The sequence below is a fragment of the Sminthopsis crassicaudata genome, chromosome 1, assembly GCF_048593235.1.
Source record: "Sminthopsis crassicaudata isolate SCR6 chromosome 1, ASM4859323v1, whole genome shotgun sequence".
NCBI lineage: Eukaryota > Metazoa > Chordata > Mammalia > Dasyuromorphia > Dasyuridae > Sminthopsis > Sminthopsis crassicaudata.
Window position 1 is genome coordinate 503,913,950 of NC_133617.1, and position 19,440 is coordinate 503,933,389.

Consider the following 19,440-nt stretch of genomic DNA (forward strand, 5'->3'; position numbering starts at 1 on the left):
CTTTTAAAAAAATAAATAAACTGCTTACCACATTAGAAGTGTTCTTTTGTTTTAGTAGGTTAACTGGCTCAAAAACACAGATAATATTTCCATATGATGCTGCAATCTTTAAGTAGAAAAATTAATTTTAATATGTATCATGACAAAGAAATGCTAATTACATTTTTATGTAGAACACTAAAATTTTTGTAGCTTTCTTCTCTATAACTCTCCAGCAGAAAAATATCTAAGCTTTCTTGGAATTAAAAATTACATGTGCAATACAATAATATAGTATGAAGATCAATTATGAACAATTTAGCTATTCTCAGCAATACAAAGATTCAAGATAATTCCGAAAGGCTTAATGATTAAAAGTGCTGTCTACCTTCAGAGAATGAACTGGTAGCATATGAATAGCAGATTGAAACATCTTTTTTCTTTATTTTTCTTATGTTTCTTTTTTCACATGCCTTCCATGTAAATGTGTTTTGTATAATTGCTTATGTATAACTATGTCAAATTGCTTGCCTTCTCAATGGAAGAAGAGGTGAAAGGAGAGGTAGAGAATTTAGAAGTCAAAATTTGGAAAATACAATGTTAATATTGTCTACATGTAATTAGGGAAAATAAAATATTAAATTTTAAAAAGAATTAAAAATAACACTCTCATAATTAAAATTGCTTCCAGTTCATAATATCTATACCATCCAAACATTCTTCTTGATTCTACTTTATGAAATATTATGGAATAATATTCCTTAGATAAAGAATCTGAAGAGCATGATTCCATTTCTAGCTCGGATGCTTACTTTATTCATGGCAATTTAGGCAAATCCCTTAAGGTCTCAGAGTCTAAGTTTCTGCATTTGTAAAATGGAGTAATTGAATTAAATAATCTCTAACCTTTCTTATTGCTTTAAATCCCAGATCAAATACTACTATCACTACTGACTGAAATATGGTTTTTAGAGTATAGTACATAACACTATTAGTTTATTATTTTCCCAAATAAATTTATTTCAAACCAGGTTGAATGCATAAATCAAAGCTCATACATGGTTTGGTATTTTTTAAACCACCCCTTGAATATTTCTTTCTTTTAAAATGAAGCAATTCATTTCCAGAGGTATCTTCCTTTAAGATGCCACAAAAGTGGAGTTTACAAAGGACCTTAGAAATCATATAACACAATTCTCTCATTTTTCTCACAGAACTGAAGTCTTAAGAAATCCTCTGTTCAAGGACACAGTTAGTGGCAGTCTCCAGCATTCACAGCCAATGAATTTCAGAGACTTTTCCTCTTCATTTTACAAAAGATGGAAACCAAAGGCCAGTGAGATGAAGGGATTGTCTAAAGTTCACACAGCTAGTCATCTAGAGATATAAGCCAGTGCCTTCATTTTTCCACATAAGAAATTGCCTTGATAAACTGTTCCTTCCCAAATTTGAAACTCCATAAATTAATCAAACCTCTAGATTCTACATGACTATCCTATTCTGAGAGATTCAAAATCCCAGAAAAGTATTCACATTGAACTATCCTGGGTCCCTATCCAATCCTTTGACCTCTTAAAACCTGAAATTTTAAATCTATAAGAGAAACAAATGAAACTTTGAAATTACACAAAATGTGTTTATCTTTGTTTTGTACCAATATTTACTCAATATATCTTTTCCTACTTTCATTTACTTCTGATAAAGTAATTTCTCTGAAACTGAAATTTTACTTTCTTCTTTCAACTGCATTAAGTGCATTAAATTTTACATAAAGTAAAAAAAAATTTCTATCAAAATACAAGTTAATGTACATAATTCATGCTATGCAAATCAGAATGGCCTGAAATTGCCGAAAAGAATTGGGTGAAAGTTACAAAAGTCTAAAGAAAAATAAGTAAAATGAAAAATTTTGCGGGGGGGGAAGGGGGGGCAGCTAGGTGGCACAGTGGATAGAGCACCAGCCTTGAATTCAGGAGGACCTGAGTTCAAATCTGGTCTCAGACACTTAACTCTTCCTAGCTATGTTATCCTGGGCAAGTCACTTAACCCCAGCCTCAGAAAAAAAAAAAAGAAAGAAAGAAAGAAAAATGTTTAATATATGAAATTTATATTTCTTCAATATATAACATGGACTTAAATGACAAGTTTCCTGAATCAATTAATACTAAATGAACAATTTATTCTATTTTTACCAATACAGACAAGTCATATTTGACTTATGACTTATATTTCATTCACAACTGAGTCATATCTACCTTATGACTTATCCTCTATTTTTCCAAGAAAATACTAATTTCAGACTGTGGGTCAGAGTCAGATCTAAAATAGTTATAGCATACCAACCTCTCTACCATGCCCAAACTGAAAAAGCTTCAGTTATATACAGATGATCAAATAAAACCAAACAAAAATGATGAGACAGTTGCAAACAGTCTACCAACAAATGAAGGTGCAGTAACCTGCTTTAATATGTATGGGAATGCCTGCCATCTAGGCGAGGGGGTGGAGGGAAGGAGGGGAAAATTTGGAACAGAAGGGAGTACAAGATATAATGCTGTAAAAAATTACCTATGCGTATGTACTGTCAAAAAATGTTATAATTATAAAATTAATTTTAAAAATTAAAAAAAAAAAGAGGACCTTAACAAAGAGACTTCTTCTTTAAAGTATCTTTTTTGTGCTGATTCCACACATTTGCTAAAAAAATTTTCATTTGGTTTTGTTTGGTCTCATTTGGGTCCCCAATTGACTGTCCTATTAATGAAATGTCCTACCTTTGAAAATTAACATAAGCAAGTTTTAGGTGAGTATGGGGCATCTGAATCAATTTCCCAGGGCTTAGTCATCCTTAATAATATTATCTGACATTTTATGGCATTATTTTATGACTTTATATTTAGGGTCATGGAGTAGCTGGCAGTGCTGTGAATAGAGTATCAGGCCTAGAATTAGGAAAACTCAACTTGATGAGTTCAAATCTGGCCTAGACACATACTAGCTGTGTGATCTTGGACAAATCTTGTTTGCCTCAATTCCTCATGTATAAAACGAGCTGGAAAAGGAATAGCAAATCTCTCTAGTATTTCGGACAAGAAAATCCCAAATGAAATCATGTAGAATCAGACACTACTGAAAAAAAAAGAATGAAAAACAAATATCTGAGCATTATAGAATCATGCATCTAAAAATAAAAGAACTTAGAAAGTATTTAATGCAACTCTTTCATTTTTTAGATGAAGCAGTAAATCCAGGACCAGAAAGACTAAATGATTAACTTAAGGTCACGAAGATAATGAACTTCTGTGGTCCTAATTTCTCTAAACTGCTGCATTTGACACTGTTGAATATCTTCTCCTTCTTCTAGATATGCTTTCTTCTCTGGAATTTCATGACAGTATTCATTCTTGGTTCACCTGTCTCCTCAGTCTCTTTCCTAGTTTTTCAATTACATCACACTTCCTAATTGTGGCTTCCCAATGTGTTGTCCTGGTCCTCTTTTCTTCTCCATATCAGTTCTTAAATATTTGTGCATATTATAAACCTTTCTGGCAGTCTGGGATCTTTCCCAGAATAATGTTTTCAAATTCATAAAATAAAATGCAGAGAATTATGAAGGAAAGCAATCATATTAAAAATATTTAAAAACAAGTTCACAGATTTCAAGTTAAGAATCCTCACCCCGCTCTTTCTTGATAAACTTATCAAATCTCATGAGTTTAATTATCACCTCTATGCAGGTAATACCTAGATTTATATATATCCAGCCCAAAGTTACTCCTCTGAGCTTCTGTCTCATACTACTAACTGCCTTTTGGACATTTCAAACTGGATATCCTAGAGATACATTAAACCAAATATATCTAAATCTGCCATTCTCTCTCCCTCTCTCCCTCTCCCCAAATCCTCCCTCCTTTTCTTTTCCTTGGAGACTATCACCATTTTTCCAACAGCTTATACTTGTAATCTCAACTCCTAACTTTCTAACATCTAACATATCTAATCAGTTGCTAGATCATGCTGTTTTTACCTCCATAACTTCTTGCATACAACTATTTGGTTCTACTCACAAAGCTATCATTTTAATTTAGGCTTTCATCATCTTTCATTGCAATGATCTCTTAAATCTCCTTGACTCAAATCTCTCACTATCCAAATAACCTATACATTCTGCTACCAAAATATTATTCCATATTCAGAGATCTGAACATGTGATTTTCTTATTCAATCAACTCTAATAGCTAACTAGGATAAATAACAAAAAACTCTTAGCTTTTGACATCCTTTAAAACCCAGCCCCAACTTTTTCAGTCTGATTGTATTCTGTAATTTAGTCAAGCTGGTCTCTTTTTTATACAATGGCTTTTTATTTCTCCTCTCCATGATTTTGTATTGACCATATCCATCCTCCATGACTAGAATGCACTCCTTTCTTGCCTATGCTTAAAAAGTCTTCTCTTTCTCCCCCCCCCCCCAGGGTGGGGTTAAGTGACTTGCCCAGGGTCACACAGCTAGGAAGTATTTAGTGTCTTAGACCAGATTTGAACTCGGGTCCTCCTGAATTCAAGGCTGGTACTCTATCCACTGTGCCACCTAGTTGCTCCCTTCTCTTCCTTAAAGACACAACTTAAGCACTATCTTTTCCACAATATTTCTTGATTCCTTCAATTTCTTGTGTCTTTCTCAAACTATTTTGTATTTAACTACCATATACTAATATTTATTAGCCTTTTAAAATAATATAATTCAATGTATGAAAATATATATCCATTAGAATGAAATCTTCCTGGAAAGAGTTGATAATTTATTCTTTGTTTTTGTATCCACAGAAACTATTGGACATTTCAAACTAGATGCTCCAAAGGCATTTTAAAACCAACATATCCAAAACTAAATTCATTACTTTCATCCTTAAATCTCCTTTTTTCCAAACTTCCTTATTTCTAATTCAAGTCCTCCTGGACTTCAATGTTTATAACTTTGGTATGATCCTCAGTGTCTCACTCTCCCTTATCCCATATATCCAAGTAGCTGCCAAATCTTGCTCTTTTTACCTTTTTATGATTTCTCACATCTGACCTCTTTTTTCCACTCTAACAGCTACCACTTTAGTTCAGCCCACCAACACCTCTTATCTAGATTATCATAATAGTCTTTTAACTGATTTCTAGGACTCAAGACTCTCACCATCCTAACCATGATACCAAAGTAATTTTTCTTAAGTGTCAATATGACTATGTGATGCCCAAACTCAGCTAATTCCAGTGGTTTCTTACTGTCTCTAGAATAAAATAGAGACTCCACAAATTAGCTTTTAACATTAGAAAGACTAAATTGGCACAATTGATATTTGCATATATGTATATTTTATCCATAAGGCAAAGAAAATTTTTATTTCCAAGTAAAATTATAGTATTTTGCATTACCTGACAAGTGTGGTCCTTACAGCTTTAAAATCCTATACCAATTATCCACAATCTACCATTCCAGCCTTGAAGGATGTTAACTCTTTGTCTTATACTTTTAAAGATTTAGCAAAACTAGCTTTTAATCACAACACTTCATCTCCCTTTTTTGTACTTTTGGATAGTCTACCCCCCATTCCTGGAATGTACTCTCCTTCCTTAACTCCCCTTCAATGTCTTTCTCTTCCTTTAAAATGCAGTTAAAAGGGCAACTAGGTAGTGCAATGGATAAAGCACCAGCCCTGAAGTCAGGAGGACCTGAGTTCAAATATGCCCTCAGACACTTTAACACTTCCTAGCTGGGTATGACCCTGGGCAAGTCACTTAACTCCAATTGCCTCAGCAAAAAAAAAAAAAAAAAGTTAAAGATCTTCTAGTGCCTTCTCTCCTGAATTATTTTATATTTAACTATTTTGTACATTTGTATTTATTAACTTCATACTAATGCACTTAATGTCTCCTCAATTAGAATATATTATTCTATATATATTATTCTATATATTCTAATATATTAATACATTAGAATATAAACTCAGTGTAGACTAAGGATTGTTTCATTATTTGCAGTTTATCTCCAGAGCCTAGCTCAATAGCTAACACAAGTGATGTTTTACAAATACTTGACATTGACTGAGGGGTCCATGATTTCTTTGGTATAAAGAACCTTATCAGGTTAATTAATTCATTCTGTCAGTGAAGGTAGGCAACATTTCTATAACATAATCTTAGAGAATTATCTACAAAACTTAAAAGCTATGTGACCTGCCTGGGATTACACAGCCAGATATTTATCAGAGGCAGAATTTGCTAGACCATACTAACTTCAAGATGGTTTCTCCATACACTTCATCTTGCTGCCTTTGATATTCTTTTTAGTAAAGGGCTAAAGTCATTTCTTATTTCTAAAATAAAAATTCATTTTTATAATATTTATCTTATACCTAGTCAGTGGATATTCAAACATAAAGTATTATTTCTCTCTACAACTCAGAGAGGGTAACCATAACACAATTATAAACAAATAGGTCATTCATTCATTTCTAAGCATTCAAATTAATTCCAATCAGACAAAGAATTTTTCTTATACAATAGACTTGCATGTAAAGTTAAGCATCAGAGCAATAAGATATGTGTTTCTGAAGCTACTAACTTACAAAACATGCCAATAATAAATTCAAAGTTTTTATACTTTTTATACATACCTTGCCTTGTTGCATTGAACAATCAACGCATCCTACTTGAATGTTCCCATGCTTAGCTCCAGGGATTATCTGTAATCTTTCAAAGTTACTTCCCAGTATTACGACATCACATCCAGAAGCATAGGCCTTTAAAAAAAATATATATATTAAAAAGAACCTTAATAAGCCATATGTTGTTTCAAATCATTAATAAAAAGAGAATTGAAGAATTAAAAGAGCTTTTAAATTTTTGCCATGCTCAGAAAATTGGCAAAGATGAGAAAAGTCGAGCAGAGTCAATGTTGGATGGGATATGTAAAGACAAGGACAGTAATACATTATTAGCAAAGCTGTGAATCAATACAACTTTTCTGGAAAGCAATTTAGATTTATGGTAGATTTATGACCATAACATCCATACTTTGACCCAGAGATCCTACTGCTTAGTATATATGCCAAAGAGGTCAATGACAAAAAATAAAATCAAAAACAAAAAAAGAAATTATTCATACACATACCAAAATATTTATAGCAGCATTTTTTCCATTTTAAATTCTAGTAAAAAACTGTAAACAACTGAGGGACAGCAAAATAAAAATTGGTACATAAATATAAAAAATTTGATTGTGCCTTAAGAAATGATGAGTTTTATGCATACGGAGAAACCTGGGATGTACATGAAAGAAAAGATGGCAGAACTAAGAAAACAATAAATAAAATGTCCAAAGAATGTAAATAAGAGCAACAAGTAAAATGAAAACTGAACTTTTGTGAAGTTATAAAATGATCATGCTTAAGTCACAAAGAAGAGATATAAGAATGTAACTCCCTTTCTGCTCAGAAGATGTAGGGTAATTATGTGTGTGGAAAACCATAAAAAAATGAGTTGGTTTATTTTGCTGAATTGCATTCCATGCACAGGAGTCACAGCCAATAGGAAAAAAAAGAAATAAGAAATCTAGATGTTATAAAAACAAAAAGTAAAAATCAATCAGAAGTCTTAAAAACAATAACTGGAAAAAATAAGATTATTTCTCCAGGGGACTAAGTCTGGAATCATTTATGTAAGTTCCTTTGAAGACTTAAAAGACTCAATGCATAAATAACACACACTTCCCTAGGATTGATAAACTGAGTAAGTATTGCTATTGAGTAATTCACTAGTACTAAGTTTATTCAATTAAGCACATTTCTGAGAAGCCATTTCTGTTCAATATCCTTCCCATCCTTACTTAAATAGTTCCATTTTAGAAAATGAAATTGAACAAGCAATTAATAAACTCCCTAAAAAAAAAAAATCTCCAGGGCTAGATGGATTTACAAATTAATTCTACCAAACATTTAAAGAACAAGTAATCCCAACACTATACAAAAAATTTGGAAAAATGGGGGAGTCCTACCAAATTCCTTTTATGACATAAATATGGAGCCAATATCTATACCAGGAAGGGTCAAGAAAATTTTAGACCAATTTTCCTAATGAATCAACGAATATTAATGCAAAAATCTTAAATAAAATATTAACAAAGATTACAACAACTTGTCATCAGGATAATACACTATGACTAAGTAGGATTTATGCCAGAAATGCAGGGCTAGTTCAATATTAGGGAAACTATTTAACATAATTTGACTGTATTAATAACCAAACTAAGAAAAATCATACGATTATCTCAATAGATGCAGAAGAAGCATTTGATAAAATCCAACACTCATTCCTATTAAAAACACTAGAGTATATAAGAATAAATGGATTTTTCCTTAAAATAATAAGAAGCATCTATCAAAAATCATCAGCAAGCATCATATATAATGGGAATAAACTAGAAGCATTCCTAATAAGATCAGATGTGAAACAAGGCTGTCCACTATCACCATTGCTATTTAATATTGTATTAGAAATGTTGTCTTTAGCAGTAAGAGAAGAAAAAAGAAATTGAAGGAATTAGAATAGGTGATGAGGAAACATTTTTTTTACTCTATGCAGGATGATATAATGACATAGGAAAATCCTAGAGAATTAATTATAAAACTACTAGGAACAATTAACAACTTTGGCAGAGTTGCAGGATATAAAATAAATCCACATAAATCATTATCATTTCTTTATGTTACCAACAAAGTCTAGCATCAAGAGACATAAAGAGAATTCCATTTAAAATAACTGTACATATTGATAAATGGTCAAAGGATATTAACAGACAATTTTCAGATGATGAAATTGAAACTATTTCCACTCATATGAGTCTTCCAAATCACTATTGATTAGAGAAATGCAAATTAAGACAACTCTGAATACCACTACACACCTGTCAGATTGGCTAAGATGACAGGAACAAATAATGATGAATGTTGGAGGGGCTGTTGGAAAACTGGGACATTGATGCATTGCTGGTGGAATTGTGAAAGAATCCAACCATTCTGGAAAGCAATCTGGAATTATGCCCAAAAAGTTATTAAACTGTGCATACCCTATGAATCAGTAGTGCTACTACTAGGCTTATATCCCAAAGAAATACTAAAGAGGGGAAAGGGACCTGTATGTGCCAAAATGTTTGTGGCAGCCCTTTTTGTAGTGGCTAGAAACTGGAAAATGAATGGATGCCCATCAATTGGAGAATGATTGGGTAAATTGTGGTATATGAATGTTATGGAATATTATTATTCTGTAAGAAATGACCAGAATGCAGAATGAATAGAGGTTTGGAGAGACTTACATGAACTGAGGCTAAGTGAAATAAGCAGAACCAGGATCATTATACACTTCAACAATGATACTGTATGAGGATGTATTCTGATGGAAGTGGCTATCTTCGACAAAGAGAAGATCTAATTCAGTTCCAACTGATCAATGATGGACAGAATCAGCAACACCCAGAAAAGGAACACTGGGAAATGAGTGTAAATTGTTTGCATTTTTGTTTTTCTTCCCAGATTATTTTTACCTTCTGAATCTAATTCTCCCTGTGCAATAAGAGAACTGTTCAGTTCTACACACATATAGTATCTAAGATATACAATAATATATTTAACATGTATAACAATGCTTACCATTTAGGGGAGGGAGTGGAGAGAGGGAAGAGAAAAGTCAGAACAGAAGTGAGTGCAAGCAATAATGTTGTAAAACTACCCAAGCATATGTTCTGTCAATAAAAAGTTATAATAAAAAAAAATTAAAAAGATAACTGTAGATAATATAAAATATTTGGAGCCTACATGCCAAGACAAAGCCAGGAACTATATGAACATGATTACAAAACACTTTTCACATAGAGTTCTAAACTCTCTTAGAAATCTAAACAACTGGAAGAATATCAAGGACTTATGGCTAGGCAGAGTTAATGTTATAAATACAATTCTACCTAAATTAATCTACTTGTTTAGTACCAAATTGCCAAGAAATTACTTTATAGAGCTACAAAAACTAATAACAAAACTCATCTAGAAGAAAAAAGGGGTCAAGAATTTCAAGAGAATTATTGAAAAAAAATGTAAATAAAGGTGGGTGGCCCAACTATACCAGTTGGGTAGTATACTATAAATATGTTATAAAGCAATGGTCATCAAAACCATTTGGCTAAGAAACAGAGTAGTAGATTAGTGAAATAGGTTAGGTTCTAAGCCCAAAGACTCGAATTTCTAGGATCAGAACTCACTATTTGACCAAAAATTGCTGGGAAAATTGGAAAATAGTACGGCAGAAAATAGGAATACCCTAAAACAAGACTGAAATGATTTCATGATTTAGACATAAAGTGATTCTATAAGTAAATTAGGAGAACAAGGGATAGTCTACTTCTCAGATCTATGAAGCAAGGAATTCATGATCAAAGGAGAACTAGAGAACATTATGAAATGCAAAATGGATAATTTTGAATATATTAAATTAAAAGGCTTTTGTACAAACAAAAGCAAAGCAGCCAAGATTAGAAGGAAAGCAGAAAACTGAGGGAAAAAAATTTTTACATCCAAGAGTTCTGATAAAGTCCTCATTTCTAAAATATATAGAGAATTGACTCAAAATTCACAAGTCATTCTCCAATTGGTAAATCATCGAAGGACAAGAAGACTCAATTTTCAGACATAGAAATTAAAGCCATTTCTAATTAGCTGAAAAAATACTCTAAATCACTATTGATTAGAAAAATACAAATTAAGACACCACTTCACACCTCTTGGATTGGCTAAAATAGCAGGAAAAGATAATGAATGTTGAATGTTGAAGGGGTTGTGGAAAAACTTCGACACTAATATATTGTAGGTAAAATTGTGATTCTGACAACTCCTTAGTCATATAGCTTCTGACCTCAGGAAACTCCCACATCTGCTTGATTCCTGAGACCACTCCTCAATTCACTGATGACCTTGTCAGAAATAATCTAGTCATCTGAGAACCACTTCTTCCTACACCTGAGACATAGAATTAGCATATCTGATTGAAAGCTGGATAAATATATGGCCTTACTTCTGTTTCTCCTCCATACCATTAGAATTCAAGCCCACTTTTGTAATGGTGTTACTTACAATAAAGTTTTGCCCCTTGATTAGGAGATGGGTTCAAGCCTACAAATGGTTCAAAGCCATCCAAATTACCTCAATACAAAGACTTACTTTTACGATAATAAAAAGTAAAAAAACCACTACTACCCTCTGTACAAGACCTCTTCCCTTTGCCAAAGCAGACCTTGGACCCTGGGCTGAAGGAAGTCACATGATCCCTAGGGCTAGAGGTCTTTCAAGGTTAAGACCCTAGGTCAGTGACAGGGAGTTACAGAAAGTGAAGTGACCCACAGAAAGCAGACAACATTGATGACCATCGGTTAGTGATGGTAACTGTAATGTTCTGGGTAGCTTTCTGGAGGTCTTGGGACCAATCTTTGTTTCAGCTGAGTAATCACCATGAGAATAACCAGAGATTAATTCCAAATTCTTTATTATCTCCTTCACATGGGGCCTGGCTAGCTTTCTGGAGGGCCTTCAGATGGGACTTGGTTTCAGTGGAGAAATGAAGGAGAGATACCAGGAGCCTGATCGAAGATGGAATGACCCTCATCCAGTCTTTGTTGGCTCTTATATACTCTATTATATCACATAGGTGTCAATCTTGTAGAACTATATTAAGTACTAAGTACATGTACTGAACTAAGAGAACTATTAATCACCATGCTAAACTAGATAACCATTGCCTTATCAATTCCACTGAGTTAACACCTTATTTCAAGTATACTTCTCCAGAGTTCTGCTCTTTACAGATAACTTCCTTTTAGTCTATTTAAAGAAAAAGCTTGGGATCTTCAACAAAGAGAAGATCTAACTCAGGTCCAATTGATCAATGATGGACAGAATCAGCTACAACAAGTGTTCCTTCTCTGAGTGTAAACTGTTTGCATTTTTGTTTTTCTTCCCAGGTTATTTTTACCTTCTGAATCCATTTCTTCCTTAGCAACAACAAAAATTCAGTTCTGCACACATATACTATAACATATTTAATATGTATGGAAATGCATGCCATCTAGGGGAGGGGGTGGAGGGAAGGAGGGGAAAATATGGAACGGAAGGAAGTGCAAGGGATAATGTTGTAAAAAATTACCTACACATATGTACTGTCAACAAAATGTTATAATTATAAAATTAATTTTAAAAAATAAAAATTTAAAAAACTTAAAAAAAAAAAAAAAAAAAAAAAGAAATAGCTTGGGTCTTTTGCTATTTAAATCCTGACAAGATTCTGGCTTGTCAGGTCCACAAACACATGGTGGGAGCTGGGATGCTTCTGGGGTGTGTTGGGCCTCTGCCTCTCCCTGCAAGGACTAACTAAATGCTCAATCTGAAGATTAGTTAATTTGGGGAAAGGGGTGTTTCAAAAACTGGAATAAAGTTGAGAAATTACAAACAAATTTATGTTCCAAACCAACTTCAATTAGATGGAAATACTTCCTAGGAACTTATATGCTATAAAAACATCCAAATCTACCTATAATTGGGCAATTTTACTTTAAGCAATTCATTAATTCAATTAAGCATTTATTGTGAACCTATGATAAACTAAAATTTATATGACTAATTTTGAGGTTTGCAAAATACTGTACATATCTTATCTCATTTGAACTATAATATACAGAATATTGTGTGCAAATGTGAAGACAAGGAAATAAAAAATGAAATTGCTTTATTTCTGAGCCTTAATTTCTTCATGGTAAAAAGGAGGAGATAGTCTGAATACATTACTCTAGGGTCTAGTCACTGATGAAGGGATTAATAACTGACAGGGTCAAGAAAAACTTCCTAGAAAATGGCACTTGTACTATGACAAAGATTTTTAAGGGGAAGGATGAGGAAAGAGTATGGTTCACATTGGGCGATATTTGTGAGAAAACAGAGGTGGGAGGAAGAATATTTGATTCAGAGCACAACTACTAGTTCATTTTACCTGGAGTTCATGAAGCCTCAAAAGAGGCTGAAAAGGCAAACAGTCAAGTAACCCTATTTACCTCATCTGTAAAAGGAGATGGAAAAGGAAATGGAAAATCATTTTAGTGCCTGCCACATAAATAAATGTTTAGTGTTTATTGATGTTAAAATGCCTTTAAAACGTTAATTGACTGATTGAAAGGTATTAACACAAGCTGACTTTCCTAATAATGTTGGAATTGAATTTTATATACAATAATTTTTTTTACTTAGCTAATACCATCTGAATGAAGTTCAGCAATTTAAACACTAAATGATGTAAAAAAAAAACATATTTCTTAATGGAATTCTTTTAAAAATAAGATTGTACAAATTTAGTTTCTTGACTCCCACCAATCCTCAGGCCCTTGTAAAGAGGCCTCCAACTCCACCCCTTTTCAAGGTCATCAATGATCTACTAATTTTGGTGGTTTTTAAACTCAGTCCTCTTAGACCTCTTTGCAATTTCTGACACTATCCATTATTTCCTAAATATTTTATCATTCCTAGGTACCAAGACACCACTTTCCCTTAATCTTTCTCCTATTCCTCCAAAAGTCCTTTAGTTGTTTTTTGCTGGATCATATCTACTTTCCTCCCACTAAATCTGGCTTAATTGGTTATCTTTCTACTTCTTCAGGTAATCCCATTTGTTCATGATTGTAATCAGGTATTAGCTGAACTCCAATGACCCAGGTTTACACCTTAAAATCATTCTTCCTTCTTTCCTCTTTTTTTTCAACTTTCATACCTAATCAGCTGCCAAGTTTTGTTTGAATTATGTCCAAATATTTCTCATTGCTATTCCTTTCTCTCCATTACTGATTACTACTATAGCCTAATTGGTTTCCATGTATCAAATTTAGCCCTCTCTAATCTATATTCCATAGATATGTCAATTGATATTTGTATTTAAGACAAAAAGGCATCAAGCAATTGGAATCGAGCTGGCAAACAAAGTATCAAACAGATGTAGTAAAGCCAGCCTCAAACAATTTATATGTAAGAGCAATACAATTGTAATTAGTAGATCTTTCAGTGAGAAGATAGATTAATATTTCTTAGCTCCCCACCATTACAGCATATTTAGGAGATGGAATTAGTGTTACAGACATGTATAATGCTTAGATAAGATTAGTGTACGGGAGATAGGATTAGTTCTAGTGTGACCCAGAAGTAGAGTATAGATTAAATCACTTAGAGGGCTGATTAATTTGAAAAGGGAAATTTATACATCATCAAAGTCATCAAGAAAATTCAAATATCTGACCTTATTATCCTTCTAGTCAAAAATGTCCAATGCCTTCCAATTGTTTCTAGGATAAAATGCAAATTTCTCAGTCTGGCATTTAAAATCATCCCAATCTGGCTCCACATTCTTTTCCAATATAATTTCACAATTATTCCCCTTTTCTTACTGTCTAGTCCAATCATCATACAGGTTATTGGTAGCTGTTTATTCTTGACTTTCTACTATGTTTATTCTACTTTCTACTATGACATCATGAATGCTGTCTTGATTTGAATCCAAGTGAGACAGAGTTGCACAAAGTCATCAGTGTTAGGCTCTTCCAGTATAATCAAAGTCCAAAGGCAAAATAAAAGTCAGGATGACTGGCATTGATCCTGCATATAATTGATAACCTTAGCATCTTCACTTTTGAGGTCTGACCAAGTTCTAAGCACTCCACTTTAGCCACCTTCATGGCTGCTGGAACAAATTAATCTCTTCCACCCATTCTACAAGGGGAATTCTTCACATACCTGTAGACATCCTCCTAACACAGTTTGAGGCCTACTTCAGCCTGGTTTAAGCCCATTTGCAAAGATGATTCTACCAGAATATGGTCTGCCAAAAATCAAGAATATAAATGAAAGAAACTCATGCTACAGACACTACAATACCCTGAGGTATCTGAAGGATAGAAAGATACTAAAACCTGGAAAAAAATTATCAAACCTTATTAATTTAATAACAAAAAAGTCAACAAAGAAAACATCAATGAATACTCTTTCATTTATATAAATATGCCTTCTCTGTAGATAATTTTTGATGGAAAAGTTCTAAGGCTCAGGAGACACAGTAAGAAGGGATTTAGTAAGAAGTGATTGATGAAAAAAATAAAATATATCAATGCAAATAATTTTTAATCTACAAGATGCTCTATATCAACCTAGCTTAAGCTTGTTTGTCATCTGACCAGTAAGGCAGTAGAACGCTATCCAAATCAGCTTCAGATAGGTTGCATTATCATCTCTATGTAGATAACCACCAAGTATGATGATGGTGATGATAGTAATGATGAACTATTTATATCTAATCATAATCTCTTCCCTGAAACCCAGTGCAACATTACCAATTACAAGTTGTACATTTTTATATCCATGTCCCATCTGTACCTTCAATTTAATGTCTCTAAAATAGAATCAACATTTCCTTCAAAACATATCTCCCTTTCGATATTCTCTATTTTTGTGGAGTATCACTATCATTCTAGTTACTATCATTCTTCCCATTTTCATTGCCCTCATTCCTCAAATCTAAATTAGCTGACAAATCTCTTCTCAACCCCATTTCTACAGTGTTTTTCTTATCTCCTCTATTCAACTCAAATTCTACCTCCATAAAGCCTTTGTTGATCTGAGCTACTAACATTTCACCCTCTTTAAATTACTTTGCTATATATTTATTTAGCAATATTGGAGAGCAGGGATCTTTATAAGTATTTGTCCAACTAAACTGAATTGTATTTTGTTTTAAACATCAAAGTCACCTCTAAAATGACAAATGGTTCTGTCAACTAGTCATAAATGCCACCTGCATTTTCAATTACAATTAGGCCAGAGCATGAATAAATTCATGGGTAAGTGCAATACATAGCCAAGTACATATTAATCAAAATATTGCCAACACAAACTTACCTAGAGACTTTTGGATCAGTTCTGTACCGTTTTCCAGGGTCTATCACAAAGATATGAAAAACAATGTAGGGAAGACAAACCATTTTACCTAGCATAGTTAAATCTATCCAAATGGCAATGGAAAGATTTCCATGTTTGAAAATGTTAGAGGAAAAAGTATTTCTATGTGTGGTTTCTCTAGTATAATTTGGGATTGATATAAACAGTATATTATCCAAGAGAAAATTCACTGTCAAAGAAAAATTCTGTAATCATAACCGGCTTAACATGCTGGTGACCCTGAAGCCTAAGGAGAAAGCTCACTGGACTCAACATGTGACATTCTTTCAGAAACATGACTATAAAAATGCAACCTAAACTTTAGTGTTTCTGACATTATTGACATAGGGATCATAATCACCCCCCAAAGGTGAAACTTATTAAAATTATTCCAAAGAGGAATGAACTGCTTCATAAATAGTAAGTTTCCCCTCTCTCCTACTAGAGGTCCTCATAAATGAAAACCAAGGACTCATTGTTGGAGATATTACAGAAGTAATTAAGTCAGATATAGATTAAATTAGATTAGCTGAGATCATTCCCAAACATGAAATTCTATAATTCTTCAATATCATGTCCATGACATAGTTTAAAGAAAAAATACTGGGGTCAGAATAACAAATAAGAAAGATGAGAGCCAAATATATATTTAGTGCCAAGATTAGGAAGAGAGGAAACAGGACCAAGGAGAGATTATACTAGTCATTTTGGAAAGATCACCACAGTCTGAGAGTCAAGGACTTGACTGCTATAAAAGACAGTAAAATTTATCACAATTTAGCAATTTATAGAAATTATAGTGTGTATCCCTAAAAAGTTATGGTATTAAGTTGACATCAAACATTGAACAACAGATTCAGAAACCTTCTTGGAGAAAATGTTTCAAAAAAACAACTGAGAAAGAGAATAATAAACTAATCAATCACTAGAAAAAGGTACCTGGAAATAGGTAGACTTCTTCTAACTTTATCTACACTCAAGTTCCTCAGATACTTTTTTATCTAAAAGGAGGCATTTGAAGATTACATCTAAGCATGATATCTCATCTTTTTATTGAATCTACAGCAACAGTTCCCTTTGTTCAAAATCTAATATATTTAGAACCTATTGACTCCTGATTTACTTATTTAAATGCTTAGAGGGAAAAGTAATTTTTGCATCGTGAAACAAAGTATCTAGATAAAACAGGTGCACAAGTCCAATATTACTCTCTGTAGGAAGTTTAGTACCTCAAGGGCTGATAAGTCACAGAAAATTCAAAAGCGTACTTAGGCACTTATAATATGGAAATCAAACTAAGGGCTTCGTTCCGTTTTACTTAGTTCCATGTATTTATGGAATGGAGGAAATAATAGTCAATTTAGTTATGTCCCAAAAATGGCCTCTGGAATGTTTCATCTTTTAGAGAACACTTGCAACACTGTTACTCTAAATTACATTACTAAAATATGTTCATGAAATTAAAACGATACTTTTACTCTGATATTTCACTGTAATGACATTTTCAGGATGAATACTTACAAACCTCCCTTATCAGTGAGATAAAATTCAGATAAAGTCCTTCTGGCTCACTTTATATAAATTCCAGACTGTATGAATTTATATGAATTTACACCGTATTATGGGTTGTAGTTAAGTAAAGTATAACTTCGAACATGTTTCATTCATGTAAGCAAGTTTCTTTACATTTTAAAGAAATCGCATTATCACATATGTCTGGAAAAATAGTTAAAGGGCTTTCTCTCCACACGGCTATTCTTTCTTCATGTATTTTACATTGGAATTTGTTGTTAACTGCAAAACAAGTAACGATTGTTTCTAAGACACCCACTCTTTAAATTAAAACAGCCACATAATTTTATAGTAGAAACAAGTCCAAAAAGAACGAAAGGAATTGCTCCGATTTTCAAAACTGACCAGGCTTTTTGTAGACTTTTTAGCTCAAATCTCTGCATTCATTTGCGCACGCCCCCCGCCCCCAGCTCAAGAATCAGTCCCACTTCAGGTTTCAGAATCAATCTAACATCCCCAATACTAGCATTGCCTTCCCCTTTTCCACCTCGACCCTGCAGAAGCCCCGGTTTCTCGGCCCGCGTGTCCTGCCCTTTCCCAGCCCCTCATCCGTCTTCCTCCGGCTGCGTTCGGGCGCATCCCCCAGCTGTCATCGCAAAGCGGACCGAGAACCAAGGGGTCCGGGGCCCCAGGGCCGCGCAAAGACCGGGCAGGGGCCGCCGCGGGGAAGGCAGGGCCGGGAGATCCACTCACCGTGAACCGCTGGTCACCGACGCTCCCTACGGAGAAGCAGTGGTCCCCGGGGTTCACGGCCCCGGTTAGGACCTGGTGCAGGTTCATGTCGTCACTGCCCCCTCCGGTCGCTCGCTTCTGCCTCACTCCCGCAGCTGGGGCCGGGGCATCGATGCCAGCCTCATGCCCGCAGCTGGAGTGCAGGGAGTGGGGGGGTGGGGGAGAGGCTGGGGCGCTCAGTGGGGAGCGGGGGGGCGGCAGCGGCTGCTCTTCTCAGAGACGAGGATAGACTTGCGGCGACTGCGGGCACGCAGACCTGGTGCCGCTTTGCCCAGGCCCGCGGCTCATTCCGAGCCGCGCAGCGTAGAACTGGAGAGGGGAGGAGAAGGGAGAGACGAAGAGAAGAGTAGAGGGGGCTTGGAGGAAGGAGGAACAGGGGCGGAGCTAGGGGGCGCTGAGCTGCCTCTAGAGCGCACCTGTCACCTCCTGTACTAGACAGCTCCGGGTGTCAGCGAGACCAGCTCCGGAACCACCCGCGCCGGGGCCGCAGGTCTAGGTCGGACTCTTGCCCAAGAACGAGCAGCAAACACTGGGGGGCCAGGAAGTAGAGAGAATGACTTCCTCTTCAGCGGCTGGAAGTCGGCTCCTGTGGAATGCGGGTGACGCAGTAAGCCCACAGTGTCCCTGCACGCTTCTTCCCTAACCTGTCCCTTTTCGGTTCCGGTCCTCGCCACCCGTTTCCCTTCCCCCGTCACTGGCCTAGATCGTTAGGAGTGCGTCGCTGTCTCTGGAAAAAGACCTATCGCGAGATTTTACGCGGCTTAGGTCTGATAGGGCGGGAGTTGTTAAAGGGACTTAACAGCCGTTGTCATTTTCATAATGAGTGAATCGAAATGCTTGACTCCGTCCGCTTCCTCCAGGTTGACCAATCCCCATCTTGAATCTATTTTAGTCTCCACCCATTGTAAGAGAAGAACGAATCGATTTGGTGCTAGTGGGCAGCCGCATTGTGCTATATATTGTTAAGTCTCCTGGGAAGCAATGAATGGAGGAAGGTGGGGTTTAGTTACCTCATTCTCGCCTGAACTTCTTATGGGTAGGTATAGAAAAGCTGTCCGGCTGACCGAATGAAACATTTTTATTCTAATGCAGAATAAAACCTC

General features: G+C 34.9%; 1 protein-coding gene across 7 annotated transcripts in view; it reads right to left on the minus strand.

Moving 5' to 3' along the window:
* Positions 1 to 19,145, minus strand: part of DMXL1 (Dmx like 1) — a 140,481-nt gene extending 121,336 nt beyond the window's left edge. For 5 of the 7 annotated variants that reach the window (XM_074281529.1, XM_074281528.1, XM_074281527.1 and 2 more), the window contains exons 1-3: positions 18,299 to 19,145; positions 6,644 to 6,769; positions 29 to 106 (exon numbers count right to left, since the gene is read on the minus strand). In XM_074281529.1, coding sequence (XP_074137630.1) covers positions 29 to 106; positions 6,644 to 6,769; positions 18,299 to 18,385 — 291 coding nt within the window. In that variant the 5' untranslated portion in view covers positions 18,386 to 19,145. The remainder of the gene's footprint in view (positions 1 to 28; positions 107 to 6,643; positions 6,770 to 18,298) is intronic. The other 2 variants (XM_074281531.1, XM_074281530.1) reach the window with 1 other exon arrangement.
* Positions 19,146 to 19,440: the final 295 nt, after the last annotated feature.